Consider the following 13,675-nt stretch of genomic DNA (forward strand, 5'->3'; position numbering starts at 1 on the left):
GTGACTCGTCGATCTTATTGAGAAGCTCCACATACCAAAGGTGTTATTAATTAAATGATCAAATTCATTTGCTAGAATCTTGGTTATTGACAGGAAGGTTGAAAGAATCATAATGAAAACTGCAAGGAAAGTTCTCTATGATAAGATTAGGTACACTGAAAACTTTAATAAATGTCAACATAATAAGATAAAGAAATGAGAATTGTCTTTTGGAGAGGCAATCAGTTAAGGTTGGGGCCGTTTGGCGCAAGGCCATTTACACGAGTCCGCTCCTTTTTTAATGGAGGTAAATCTAAGTATTCGTCCCACTAGGCACTAACTTATATGAGAAAACATGTGGAGCCTAAATATGAAATTAAACTAGGAGGATGCCATGTCATTATCTTGTCTGGTCTTACCTCAAAGCTGAATAAGAAAGATAATCGTGGATCAAGTCAATTGCGTCTACACCTTTGGCGCATATTCAAACTTTATATTTAGATAATTGTTAACTTACTGTTCCTGTAATAGTGATGGGACTTGGGAGTGCACATCCTGGCTCCTGCACAGAAACTGAAACCGTACATGTGGCTCTAGGGACACAAGTCGCATAACTGAAAACAATCTCATACATGTGGCTTTAGGGACACAAGTCACATATATATTATCTTTTTCGTCAAAAATTCTAAAATAATAATAATTGTTTTGACTGTCTTATACCCATGGCAGCGACATCAACTAATAATTAATTGATATGAAGTGTGTTGGTACACGCAAACCACTGTCCATATAGTCTTCAACAACAGTTGTTACTATATTGTAGAACTTAAATTAATCAAATACGTTTACAAATGCAGTTCTAATCCTGTCAGTTGAATCTGAACCAGTTACTAAGAGTAGGATCACCGGAACTACAGTAAAGCGTACTCACAACCACTAACTCAAATCCAAGTTTCAAACAAGTGCCTATAATCTTCAAGTAAAATTGAAATCGTGACACTCGGAAATACTCCCATTAATGCTATGCAACATCAAAATTTGACTGTTTAAAAATATATTCTAATAGAAAGTAGCCATTAACTACAAACACAAACTTTCATTAATCATATCAATAAGTATTCCGTAACTCATTAGATGAAATATACATATTACAATGACTTCCAACAAAATACAGAACTTACCATGTTAGCTTAAGGTGTTAATCAACCAGATTCTTGTCAGCACAGGGAAGATAGAAGAAAGGGATCAGAAATTCTAAAACAACCTCAAGCAACTTTCTGAGAAACTACAAAGCTTCCTGGATTGATAGTAATGCTCTTGGTGCAGTTATCCGTTTTGTAGATTCCAACTAGCCTATCTGCTAGCTCAAACATATTGTTTCTAAGGCTGCATATCATCAAAACAAAAATTAGATAACTATAGCTTCTTAGTGCTTGTTTCTTTGAATCGGACAAATGCCAATACAGTACCTTATGATTATGAACTGTGCATCTTTAGTTCTGTCCTTGACATAATGCCCCACAATTGAGACATTCTTAAAATCTGTGACATACAAGGAAATCACAAAGAAAGCATGAAGATATTGGGAGCTTGATCTTTATTAGCCAAATGCAACAAGCAGAAAAAGAACATACCCAAAGCAGCATCAATCTCATCCATCACATAAAGTGGAGTGGGTTTATAGTGGTGGAGTGCAAAAACAAGAGCCAATGAGCTGAGGGTCTGAAATTAACATTGCTATTAGAAACCGGATTGCTTTTATACAATGTTTCACTAACATACAAAAACCACCATAGCCACTCTTTGACACTCACCTTTTCACCACCTGATAAGTTAGCAATATTCTTCCAGCTTTTCTTTGGAGGTCTAACACTGAAAACAACACCTTCAGAAAACGGATCAAGAGAATCCACTAATTCCAGTTCTGCGTCGCCTCCAAGGGTGATCATCTGGGGAGATCACCAAAAGAAGTAATACACTATTAATCTAGGTGTATATTTCATGCAGGTAATAACTTTACAATTTGCTATTTTATTTTATTTTTTGATGACAACAATTTGCTATTTTTGCTATTATATTTAAAAGGTTCTTTTACTTAGAAATGGTTAACTAGTTGTATATCATGAACTAAAAGAGTCCCCAAAACCCAAAAGGATAACCATCAACATACTTGCTTTTCCATAACATGGAAAGAAATTTGAAGCGAAAATTTTTTTTTTTTGGCACACAACATAAATCCCAATTTCTAAACAAATAGGTCCATGCACCAGAAAAATGAGCAAATATCCAAATCAGACATAACAAGAAAATAAGAAGAAGATGCCCTGCAACTACAGGATTAATAAAAGGAAAACAATCAAGATGATGTACAATATTAAGTGATATAATCACTTACCCAGAAGAAATTCAACTCAAGTACTAGATGGGCAAAACTTTAATATAAGAAAACATGTCAAATATGAGTTGAATACCTGATACATGCAACTACAGGATTAAGAACAGGAAAACAATTGCACCCAAGGGTGTGGCCTAGTGGTCCATAAAGTGGTTGAGAACCCTAAGGTCTCAGGTTTAAAACTCAGCGGGAGACAAAAAAACACTAAATGATTCTTCCCATCTGTCCTAGCCTTGGTGGACAGAATTACATGGTACCTATTGCTGATGGGAGGTGGCAGGTATCCAGTGGAATTAGTCGAGGTGCGCGAAAGTTGGCCCGTACACCACAGTCATAAAAAGAAAACAAAAATATATATACCCTACTATCTTTGCTAAAGCACACTTTACTCCTCTACACCTAAAATTATGAATGGCAGAATCACTGATCCAGATGAAATTCAACTCGAGTATTACATGGGGAAAACTTTCATATTAAAAAACAAGTCAAAAATGAGCTGAATACCTGATACATTTCTTTAAGCTTCAAAGATATGGTATTAAAGCCCTCCATGAACTCATCCAACCTACAGAGATGTTCTAAGCTAATGAAGGAAAACATTGGCAAATGGAAGAGAGAAATCTAATTTGTAGGATGGACGGAACTTACCTTCTCTTTCTCCACTCATCATATTGTTTTTTAATATCATCACGCTCTTGAGTAACAGAATTAAGCTCTTGAGCTCTTTCATTGTACACAGATACTTTCTTCCGATACCTAGTGACAGTAGAGACTATTAGCAATTAATATCAAGAAACATAGTCATGCTACTAGCTTCTCTATAAATGAGTACAAGTGTTTACTCAGAAATTGAGTCAAGATTTGGGTTCATCTCTTTCAGTTGAGCCTCTAGAAGTGAAACTGTCTCAAGAGCTGTCTTAAGATCACAAGTCTGAGCAAGAGTTTCGTCACTTAGAGTTGCCTGAAGCTTTTCCGGGTCCACCAAGTCTTTTTGAATTCTATACACAGATAAAGTACAAAAAAAAAAAAATAATAACAGATGAGGGGGTCTGTGTGTATCAGAAAGAGATTGGAAGCTGACAATGTGATGACATGTTTTGCCTCAGAAAGAAATCTCCCGGACTTACTGCTCAATATGCTTTGACAGAGCAGTATGCAAATCATCGAGTTTTTTCTTGTATCCTTTCCCTTTGAGTTCCAAGTCTTTATAAACCTTCTTCATATCTTGTAACTTGTAGTCCGCATCTACCTGCAGCTCCACTTGCATTAGATCACATAAGCATTTATAAATGAAAGGAAGAAAAAATGTCAAAATGAGTGCCATAAAACCTCTGATGACCGCATCTCATCCATAGTCTTCTTCAAATTTTCATATTCATTTTTAGCACCATTCAGAGCATCTTTGTGCTGATCAATGAGCTAGAAAATCATTAAAACAAAAACATTAGGAAAAAAAATAGAAATTTGCAAAAACAATCAAAGCAACTTGCACAATCATATGATGCACATCTTAACATGAAATAATGGTACAACCTCCTGTATCTTTTTATAGTCCTCCTGAACAGTAAAAGCTTTCTGTTCGACCTCTTTGAAGATGGAAAGTAACTTCTCCTTCTCAGCAAGTAGACTTTCCTTCTCTTTGTTTGATTCCTCAATCCCCTTTGTCAGTTTTTTAATCATTTTCTGTCCTGTTTCAATCTGAACCTTACGACGGTTGATCTCTGTGCTCTTTTTATCGATATCCTACAGCGGGGAAAAAGTGTGTGTAAACAGTAAATCACATAAGCTTAGCATGCACAAAGATCAGTTTTCCACTTACAGATTGTATTTTAGTAACTTTTGCCTTTTGATTTTTCAATCGCTCGCCACCTGCATTCTCTATTTTATTCTGAAGTTCTGAAGCCTGAAGACATAAAACATTGGATTTTGAAACAGCCTTTGGAGCTAGCTTCACTTGAAAATAATAATAGAATGGTCTTAAGAAAAGGATAAACTGCTAGACATGTTATATCACCTTCTCTTTCAGCTGTTTTGAACCTTGTGTAAGCCTGTCCATTTCTTTTTCTTCAGCAGAAATTATCTTCTTGAGTTCCTTCAATCTATTAACTTCATCCTTACTAGGTTCTGATGCACTTCTCAAGGAATCCAGTTGCTTTTTTAGATCATCGCATTGGGACTTCAGGCTGTCAATCTGTACAGAAAGCAAAAAAGCATTTAGCTCTGATGGTGCAAGACAAACATTAAGAGAGATTAAAAATAGTCATAGAAAACAATTGCAAATAACATCAATCAAACATGCACGTCAGACCTCTTTTTTGCATTTGGCTAATTCCATCTCGCCAAGAGAAAGAGCCTTCTCTGAGGCCTGGTAACACTTCACAGCATCAGTAATTCTTTGGCGTACATTATCCAAGTTTTCGGCTATCTGTGAAAGTTCTTTTTCAGCAGCAGATATAGCCTCTGGTGAAACACTAGCAGCACGGATAGATGTGCCCATTTTACCACCACGAGGTTTACCCCCTCCACCACTCATTGTTCCAGATTTTTCAAAAAGAGCACCTTCAAGTGTTACAACACGGCGAAACTCTCTGTCCCCACCATATGCAATACGTGATGCCTGCAAAATTAACAGTGTCGCAAATTCTTGATCCAGCAATTGTGACTAACAATGAAAATACATATAATGCATGTTGTCCGAGTCTTGACGTACAATTATAGCAATCAGCAATCCTTACAAAAATAGTATTTGAAATCTCCATGTTATTGTATGTCCAAAAATAGATAACTGGAGAACCCCAGCTAAAATCTCGTTTCAAGACGTCCAAGTGTTAAATTTCTCAATCTTCCATTTTGGCGGCAAAGAAAATAATCATTGCATTTGCTAATCAGTCAAAATGTTGACTAGAGATAATTTTACCAAGCAGGTCAAGAAATAGTATGACAAGCCAAATAGTCAATGCAGTTTTATTCATCACGAAAGAATTAAAAGAATTATGTAAACATCACCTGATCAATATCTTCTGCAACAACTGTATTTCCTAATGCCGCAAAAAATGCTAGTTTCATCCTCTCATCTCGGACCTTAACCAAATCAAAAAGGCGTGGGACTCCTTCTGGCGTTCTGACTTTCTCTTTGATTTTAGGCAAATAATGAGCTTGTTTTTCCTGCGAAAAATATGTAAAATCAAATATACATTTGAAATAATACCAATGATTTTACTTTTCAGGGGCTCCTTCCCAATGTGTTTTTTGGAAGTGTAATTTTTAAAGGTAATAACACACTTTCTAGTTCAAATCAAATACATTTAATCCCCAAAATCAATGTGAGATTTATCTACTATTTGAATGCAATACTTTTATCCACTTAATTTCAATTTTTTTTGTAGCCAACTAGCATTAGGAAAATACTACCAACTACAAAAGTACTGTGATCCTCACGGAGGTCAATTTATGATCCAGCTTCTTATTTAATTTTCACTGAAGCAATCATATTCTTTCATATGTTCAACAGAGACAGTAAGATTTCAATCCAATTATAGACCAGTTGGTTAGCTTCTCTAAAGGTGGTGCATAGTTTAAGAAGCTACAAAAATAAAGGAGACATACCAAAATCATGAAAGTTGCTACACCAAGGGTTTTGCTTCGAAGAAGCTCCACGCAAGCTTGTGCTGCTTCTGTAGTTTCTACAACAATATATTCAAGCCCAGCACATGCGGTTGATATGGCAACATCATACTTTGCTGTGGGAAAATAAAATATTCAGTAATTTATGCTCAAATTATGTGAGCTATAGTTCAGCTCTTAATTTCACTCTGTCAACAAATGAAACAATAATAAAGCAAAGAACACGAACTAGTTTTAAATGTGACACGAATATGCTCACCATCAATCGCACCCAAGTCACCCATTCGACCATAAATGCCATCTATCACATTTGCCTCCTTAGCATGCATTATTGCTTTTAGGACAGATCCCTGGCTCTTCTCAGATTCCATAACAGATGAAAGCTCAGTAAGCTTTTGTCTGGCAGCTTGTTCTAGAGGTATCAATAATTCTTGCTCTTGAAGGCATTCCTACAACCAGTCAAGTACATCACATCCCAGAACAAATTCAAGAGCTGGTTAAAATGACAAATGGTAGAGATAGTCAAAACACATACCTTTTCAACAGCTCGAGCCTCAAGTGCTTTAAGCTTGTGCTTCTCAAGCTCATTGGCGATGTTTTTTGTGCTTGCCGATTTCATCTCTACTCGTTTCTGTATTTCCACAATCTGCTCTTGTGCTTCAATATACGCAGCACGCCCAGCCTCATGCTGAAAGCATTAATGACAAACCCCATTAGTGAAAGATTAAATAGCTAGCTTAAGGAAGTGTGTATTATTCTGAAAAACTGCTAGTGGAACTTGACATGAGGTAATGCGCTTGGCATTTTAAGCGTCAATGTTGGAATAAGACAGGTCATGACTAAAATACTTCATGCAGCTTCAGTTAAAAAGTGCAGATCTCATAGAGTAAGTGAATCATATTGTAAGGAATGAGCTGCCGGTGTATGAGTAGAGAGGAGATCTTAAATGTTATAATCAGCAAATACCTTCTCACTCAAAAGTTTACTTTCAGTTGATGCCACTTCAAGCTTTCCCTTGTGCTCAATTAAGTGCTTTTCCCAAGGCTCTAATTCAGATCGAACAGCAGAAAGCTCACTGCGGAAAGCCTCGGTTTCAACTATTTGGAAACAATTGTACAAGAGTGAGACCAATATATTTTGATAAGTTAGAGCTAGACCAATAAATAAGGCTGTTATTAGCAATAAGCACCAACGGTTTCATGCAAAAGTGACCTTATGTAATAACTAATAACTTAAATTGCTAATCATCTAACTCTTACCCAAAACCACCAATAAGAACAACCATTAATTATCAAACCAAGGAAATATTTTCTAAAGAGGTCAAAAAGAAAAGGAGACCTTTAAAATGAGAAACGAGCCAGCAGCTTAAAGTCAAGAAGGCTTCTGAGTGTGATGCCACTCCATATGTACTGATCAAGAGTTATGAGAAAATAACCTTATAACCGATACGGTGATATCAATTACTTTGAAAAAGGAATGGTAATTGTTGTTGCTGTTACACTCACTTCTGATCTTAAGTTCTTAAAAGGTATTTACTCTGGTCAGGAACTTACATGCCTGGGCAGCAGAGATAAGTGTGAGATCTAGAGATCCCTAACTGGACAAAATAATGTAGAACCAAACATAAGAATATAGCCGACCCCAACTAATTGGAATTGAGGTGTAGTTGAAAGATTAACTAATTGTAAAATGTTGCATAATGGCAATAGGACAAATTCAGAGTATTTGACATACAAACCTCCAAACAAGCACTTGGTTCAAGTACAATACCTTTAGAATTCTCCTTTATTTCCTCTAAAAATTTCTCCTCACCCACCAAAAGTTGTTGCAAGCTTGGAATATCTTTCTCCAATTTTGGAATAAGATTTGCAGACTCCTCGCACTCATTAGTTGTGTCAGCAATTTTACGAGAATCCTTTCAAAATGAAATAAAAACAGTAAGATTACGAGTAACTAAGATTCTCTTCTTCACAAAGATGTATTTATTTGTAATCTAAGGTACAACTTTCAGCATATCATACCTTATCAATTTTATCAGTCAGTTTCTTTATCTTCTGCTTCAAGTGATTTAAATCTTCTCGATACTTTACATCTTGCCTCTCAAATTCCTTGAACTCATCCTTGCAGCGCCTTAGACTGTTATCAAGCTCCTACAAGTTTCGAACAAAATAAATCTGTATTCTTTGACCATTGTAATAGTACTCAAACCAATTAATCAAGATACTTAATTCAACTCAGCAAGTAGGAGAAGAATCCACCTCATTCTGGTTTATCAGATTTAAAACCATAAGATCGTAATGCTTACGGATTCCCAAAGAAACCACCTCATTCTTAATTACATGATAATATGCAAAGGGTATACACACTTTTTATTCCATACCTCTTGTCTTTTCAGAAACTTTGAATGCTTTGACTCAAGGTCCTTCAATGCCTTGCTATTTTCCTTAATTTTCTCCCTGGAAAGTTAAAACATTCATTGAGTTCAGCACTCAATGAAAGCACTATTGTAATGAAGGGGGGTTGTATTGAAATGAAGAAATGTAACTACAGGCACTGATAGAGGAATTCGCCTCTTTTCTTGCAAAGAAACTAAGGGAAAAAAGGGAAAACAAAGAAGGGAGGGAAGTTCCATATTTATTCTAAGTAAACAACAAATAATAAAGCACTATGCTCTTGCATAGCCCTCACAAAATATAGTAAACCACCTTTCACTTTTAAGGTTCTCTTCTTGTCCAGAAATGTTCGCCTGCATCTCCGTAATTCGCGTTGAATTATCTTCAAAAGCCAATTTTGTTGCTTTCTCTTGCCATTTGAGAAGTGATAATTCTTTAAGCATGTAGGCTTCTGCGTCATTTTTTACTCCCTGTTATTGAAGAAATGGACAACATGAACACATTTCTAAGAGCACAAGCAAATCATAAATTATGTAATGGTCTAACCTTACCTCCAAGTTATCTCTTTCTTTCTCAGCTAACTTAACCATTTGAACAACACCAGACCTTCTTTCATTGAGGGATTCTAGCCTATGATAGCATCAAAAAATAGTGAATGCAGATTCTAGAGGCATCAAGTGCATCTTTTTAGGCACATAATCTTCTCACTGAGGATGCAAAACATACACAACGGAGAAGGAAAGAACATACTGGTAAGGAAAAGAGTAGCATAACTATTATGATATCACAAGATTCAGTTTGAAACTAAGAACATTTTTTGTGCCAAAAAGAATTTCATTTCAGAGTGAGAACTAACTGCTTGAATGATTCATCAATCTTCTCAACGTATTTTTCGGTTCCGATAATATCCTCTAAATACTCAAGAAAGCCTTCATCATGTGGTCCTTGTCCTCTAGGTTTCATCAGTGATATTTGTTCAACCTCACCCTGCAAAAGAACCACCTATTTAGTGTGGTTCGTTCAAGAAATTCCTACCTCTCTATCTATCTATGAGAAGTTTGGATTTTTCAAAATTCCATGGACATCTCCATATGAATAGAATCCAATTTGTGAATTAACAAAGATCACATGACAAAAACAATATAGACCTGAAGAATCAGAAATCGGTTGTTATCTAGATCAATCCCTTTCCCTTTTAGCATCTTAGTGACCTCTGTGAAGTTACTTGTCCGGTCATTGATATAGTACTTAGAGGAATTATCTCGAAATGCCACACGTGTAATTACAAAATCACTTCCAGGAACAGCTTCATATGTCTCATCATCCTATTTAAACAAAAGAAACACTTAGAATATAACAGAGATTCTAAATAGTTATCTCAGAAACAGGAAAATACACATTTACCAAATCAATAATCTCCTGAAAATGAACAGACACGCCAGCACTTTCCAAATTCTGGTGGTTAGTTGAATTGTGGATGAGCTCTGACACTTTGTTTAGACGCATCTGCAGAGTTTATCATTGAAGCTCAAATTTCAATAAGCATACAGATGGAACGGTCCATTTTAAAAGGCTTGTTGTCCCCAAGCTCCAACATAGCAGAGCTAACAGCCGTTTACAATCATACAGGTTAGTGAGTTTTACATCAAAGGTAACTAAGCTAGTGATCAACTAATTTTGTAGCATAGTCAACTTTTACTTTATTCACCAAGAGAATAATATTTTAGAAGTTATGACAATGAGTTTTCCAATTTTGTCAGTCATGGTGCCAAAAAACACGGAAAAAAAAAATACTCATAATCTTACCTGTTTGGCCCGCTTTCCGAAGACGAAGAGCATTGCGTCGATGACATTACTCTTTCCACTACCATTAGGACCAACAACTGCAGAAAAACTCTGTACAGTGGGAAATTTTATTACATAAAAGGAATGAACTTAATTTCTAAAATATTCAATTACCACCTAATTCCTGAAATACTCAATTACTGGAAAATATGTAAAAGCAAACCCTAACCTTATGGAATGGGCCAACGCGCTGTTCGCCCGCATAAGATTTGAAGTTTCTCATCACCATCTCTTTAATGAATAGCCTGGGAGGTCTAGATCCAGGATGAGATGACTCATTTTTGGATTCGTGGGAGTTCGAGAATTCCTTATCTACGGCCATGTTTACTCCCGGAGAATAGCTTTAGGCTGTACCGAAAAGAAGGACGGAAAGACTGGCTACTGAAGGTCAACTCCAGCGAAGTGCTGGAGTAGAAGAGGAGTCCGGCGAAGTGCTGGGGTAGAAGAGGAGCGTGAGAGAAGATTTGAACTACCTTTTTTTTTTTTTTTAGTGGTAGCGTAAGAATTTAAATTTTTGGTAAGAACAACTAGGAATAGATGGGCGGGAAACTCCGGTATGATTTAGCCTCTTATAATGGGCTCTTCTAAGCCAAAGCCCAGCCCAGTCAATTGAACCGTTTGAACGTCGTAAACGGCATCGCGTCGGCCTAATTTCCTGATGCCCAAATAATCCTTTCCTGGCCTAAATCTTGGTACGCGTAGGTCCATAAGGTTTGGAATCTCAATTTCATAGTTTTTATTTGAAATCAGTGTATGCTTATGAAAATTGCTTAAAATTTCAAATTCTAAATTCTTCAAAATTCAAATTGTAATTTCAAAATTTTTGAACTCTAAAACATGGCTTTGTATCATGTGAAAAAATTATTTTGAATACTAGCTAACTAATTAGCACTATCATTGATTAGTGGATCTTTGTATAACTATGTGTATTTGAAATTTTGTAATAGCGTGTAGTTGCAGACATCCATTTGTAAAATAAAAATGAAAACATGTGATTTATTAATGTGGTGCCTTGAGATATTTTGATACCTATGATGTATGATTTGCTCTTTGATAATATATTGTTTGAGAAGGCCTTGTTTGAGAACTTAATGTCAAGTTCAACAAAGAGAAGGTGACAATTTGAAGATACCTTAGACACTTGAAAGTTGAAATGGTTCAAAGAAACTATTTAAACGTCAATTGAGGTACTGTATAATTCAATGTGTAAGCATCGTAATACTAATCCATTATGAATACAAGCTGTATATATATCTCATTCTATATAAGCTAGCGTTTCGTCATAGATTTTCAAATATTCTTGGCAAATATAAATTTTACCATGTGTTTAGCCATAATATTTGGAAAATATATTTCATTTTTTTAGAAAAATATAATTTATACCCATAAGTTTTAAAAACTATCAAAACTAACCATAATTTGGTATTACAAGTCAATTGGATCTTCGTTGCAACAAATAACAAGTAGTGTCCATGACACTAGAGCAATGTGGTAGTTTGGAGTGAGTGCAACAAGCATCGTGAAGTAGACATAACACATGATTTTGTTACCCTGAGCCGATTGTTCATCATTTTCATCAACAACCATATCATCACTTTCATATTTCATCACTATTTTGGTGTTCACGTAAAAAATTATGTAATACAACGCAAATAACTATTATAGAGGGTGTTTTTGTAAAATATAAAAGTTTGGTGTAAAATTTTAATTTTCAAAAGATCCTAAATAATGAGATTTGGCCCAAATACTAGAAAAAACTAGTGTTTGGGAATTTGGGATATTTGCCAAAAATATTTGTCAAATAATGACAAATTGTACGGATAAACACTATTTGCCAAAATTTTATCTAAATATTATTTGGGAAATCTATGGTCAGACGGGCCTTAAGTGAGCCTCTTTTACCTTACTTAAAATTACGTGTCTATTCACTAGATACCCATCTGGCTACAATTTCCATTTTTCCAAACATATCTGTTCCTATTGGACTGCAATTGAATTCTCATCTGTCTACACTTCAAAAAAAAATTGGTAGCTAGGAAAGTGGCGCCTATGGCTTTTTTTGTTTTTTTTGCTTTTCTTTGCAAACTATACAACACGACATAAAATCTTAAATTATTTAGATGGATAAAAATAAAGAATAGAATACGTAGTGTTTTATTTATCAAGCACACCATTTGCTAATTGAGTGGTATTAAGGTATCATTTTCATCCCTCAAATGTGGAGGCCATGAGAATCCACAACCATACAAAAAATTAAATCATGCAGAATGGTTTGAAACTGCATTTGCGGAATGGGACTAATTATCAAAAATACCTGAAGTGCTGACATATATGGTTAAAAGTTGAAACTTAAAGACGTGTTTTGTTAGCTTGATATTGTTTCAATTTTCAAATAAGTAAATAAACTTAGAAAAAAATTAAAACTTAAAGAGTATAATTTGAATAGCGACCTCAAAATTATGTCTGCTCCTGCATGAACAAGCCTAGAATAATGTGTTCGAATTATTTTCAGGCCAATGTAAAATTGTGTTTGGCCCACTGATCGAGAAAAAAACTGCAACTCTAAATTTTAGATAGATTTCACCACTGAAAAATATGAAATGATATTGTACATTTTTCCTTATTTCTTTCATTTTGAATATGATTGAGTTAGATAATTTTTCCTTATTTCTATTTCTTGCACATTTTTGTTAGTTTCATTCAAATGGACAGTCCTTAAATTTGGCCTAAGATAAATGATTTATCACTATCAGGAGCATAGAATGATCAAGAATGAATGCACTAAATGTCGCCATAGTACTTTCTCCAATGAGTTTAATTAGCAAGTTAGCTCATCATATAACATGAACAATAAGGGATCGTTTGGTGTGAGGAATAAAAATAAATAATGATAGGATAAAAAATTTGTATCTTGTTTGGTTGTCATCTTTGAGATAACTTATCCCACCATTTATATCATAGTGATGGGATAAGTTATCCCATATACATGGTGGATAAATTATCCCAGGATAGCTAACCCCAAGATAACTAATCCTGGGATAACTTATTTCCAATCAAACGACCCCTAATAGATCTGGGTGAAGACCATGTAAAAAAGAGAAAAAAGAATACCCACTCTTTAATTATACATATTGTACCGTAACTTTTACTGGGGAAATTTGGTACAAAATTAAAGTATTTCACATTCACACAAGATTTGGAAAAGAGCTGAGTCACACTCCAAAGGCAGTGTGATGTAGGTAGTGCAAATTAACAGTCTATCTCAATACACATAATGATTGATTGTACTGCTCGAATTCATAGCCTATAAATCACATGGAGAAAATAAATTTACATTGACGTTAAGTGGAACTGCAAGCTAAATTAAAGAAAGTAGAGGAATTTCCGAAAAAAAACATGCGGCTGTTAGGCTTCAAAAATTCATAGATTTGACACATAC

General features: G+C 35.2%; 1 protein-coding gene across 1 annotated transcript; it reads right to left on the reverse strand.

Moving 5' to 3' along the window:
* Window positions 1-1,055: 1,055 nt before the first annotated feature.
* On the reverse strand, window positions 1,056-10,728 carry LOC125847995 (structural maintenance of chromosomes protein 4). Its single transcript, XM_049527770.1, has 28 exons — window positions 10,406-10,728; window positions 10,198-10,287; window positions 9,796-9,897; window positions 9,540-9,716; window positions 9,248-9,378; window positions 8,943-9,021; window positions 8,704-8,861; window positions 8,379-8,454; window positions 8,020-8,148; window positions 7,769-7,913; window positions 6,965-7,095; window positions 6,534-6,686; window positions 6,258-6,447; window positions 5,981-6,114; window positions 5,381-5,539; window positions 4,683-4,991; window positions 4,389-4,565; window positions 4,194-4,277; window positions 3,908-4,117; window positions 3,704-3,793; window positions 3,502-3,623; window positions 3,217-3,372; window positions 3,023-3,130; window positions 2,879-2,939; window positions 1,794-1,928; window positions 1,614-1,701; window positions 1,449-1,521; window positions 1,056-1,365 (listed from the first exon to the last, which is right to left on the reverse strand). Exons 1-28 carry the CDS (start codon window positions 10,556-10,558, stop codon window positions 1,245-1,247), a joined length of 3,741 nt encoding a protein of 1,246 aa, XP_049383727.1. The 5' UTR covers window positions 10,559-10,728; the 3' UTR covers window positions 1,056-1,244.
* Between the last annotated feature and the right edge of the window lie 2,947 nt (window positions 10,729-13,675).

The sequence above is a fragment of the Solanum stenotomum genome, chromosome 12 (genome assembly GCF_019186545.1).
Source record: "Solanum stenotomum isolate F172 chromosome 12, ASM1918654v1, whole genome shotgun sequence".
In the NCBI taxonomy this organism is placed as follows: Eukaryota; Viridiplantae; Streptophyta; class Magnoliopsida; order Solanales; family Solanaceae; genus Solanum; species Solanum stenotomum.

Bases quoted from the DNA above. Each gene is read 5' to 3' on its own strand.
- LOC125847995 (XM_049527770.1), bottom strand. From the start codon at position 10,558: ATGGCCGTAGATAAGGAATTCTCGAACTCCCACGAATCCAAAAATGAG. The intron at 4,566-4,682 runs GTCTGACGTGCA...CTTTCTGTACAG, and splicing joins TAGCCAAATGCAAAAAAGAG to ATTGACAGCCTGAAGTCCCA. The intron at 4,118-4,193 runs GTAAGTGGAAAA...TCCCCGCTGTAG, and splicing joins AAGTTACTAAAATACAATCT to GATATCGATAAAAAGAGCAC.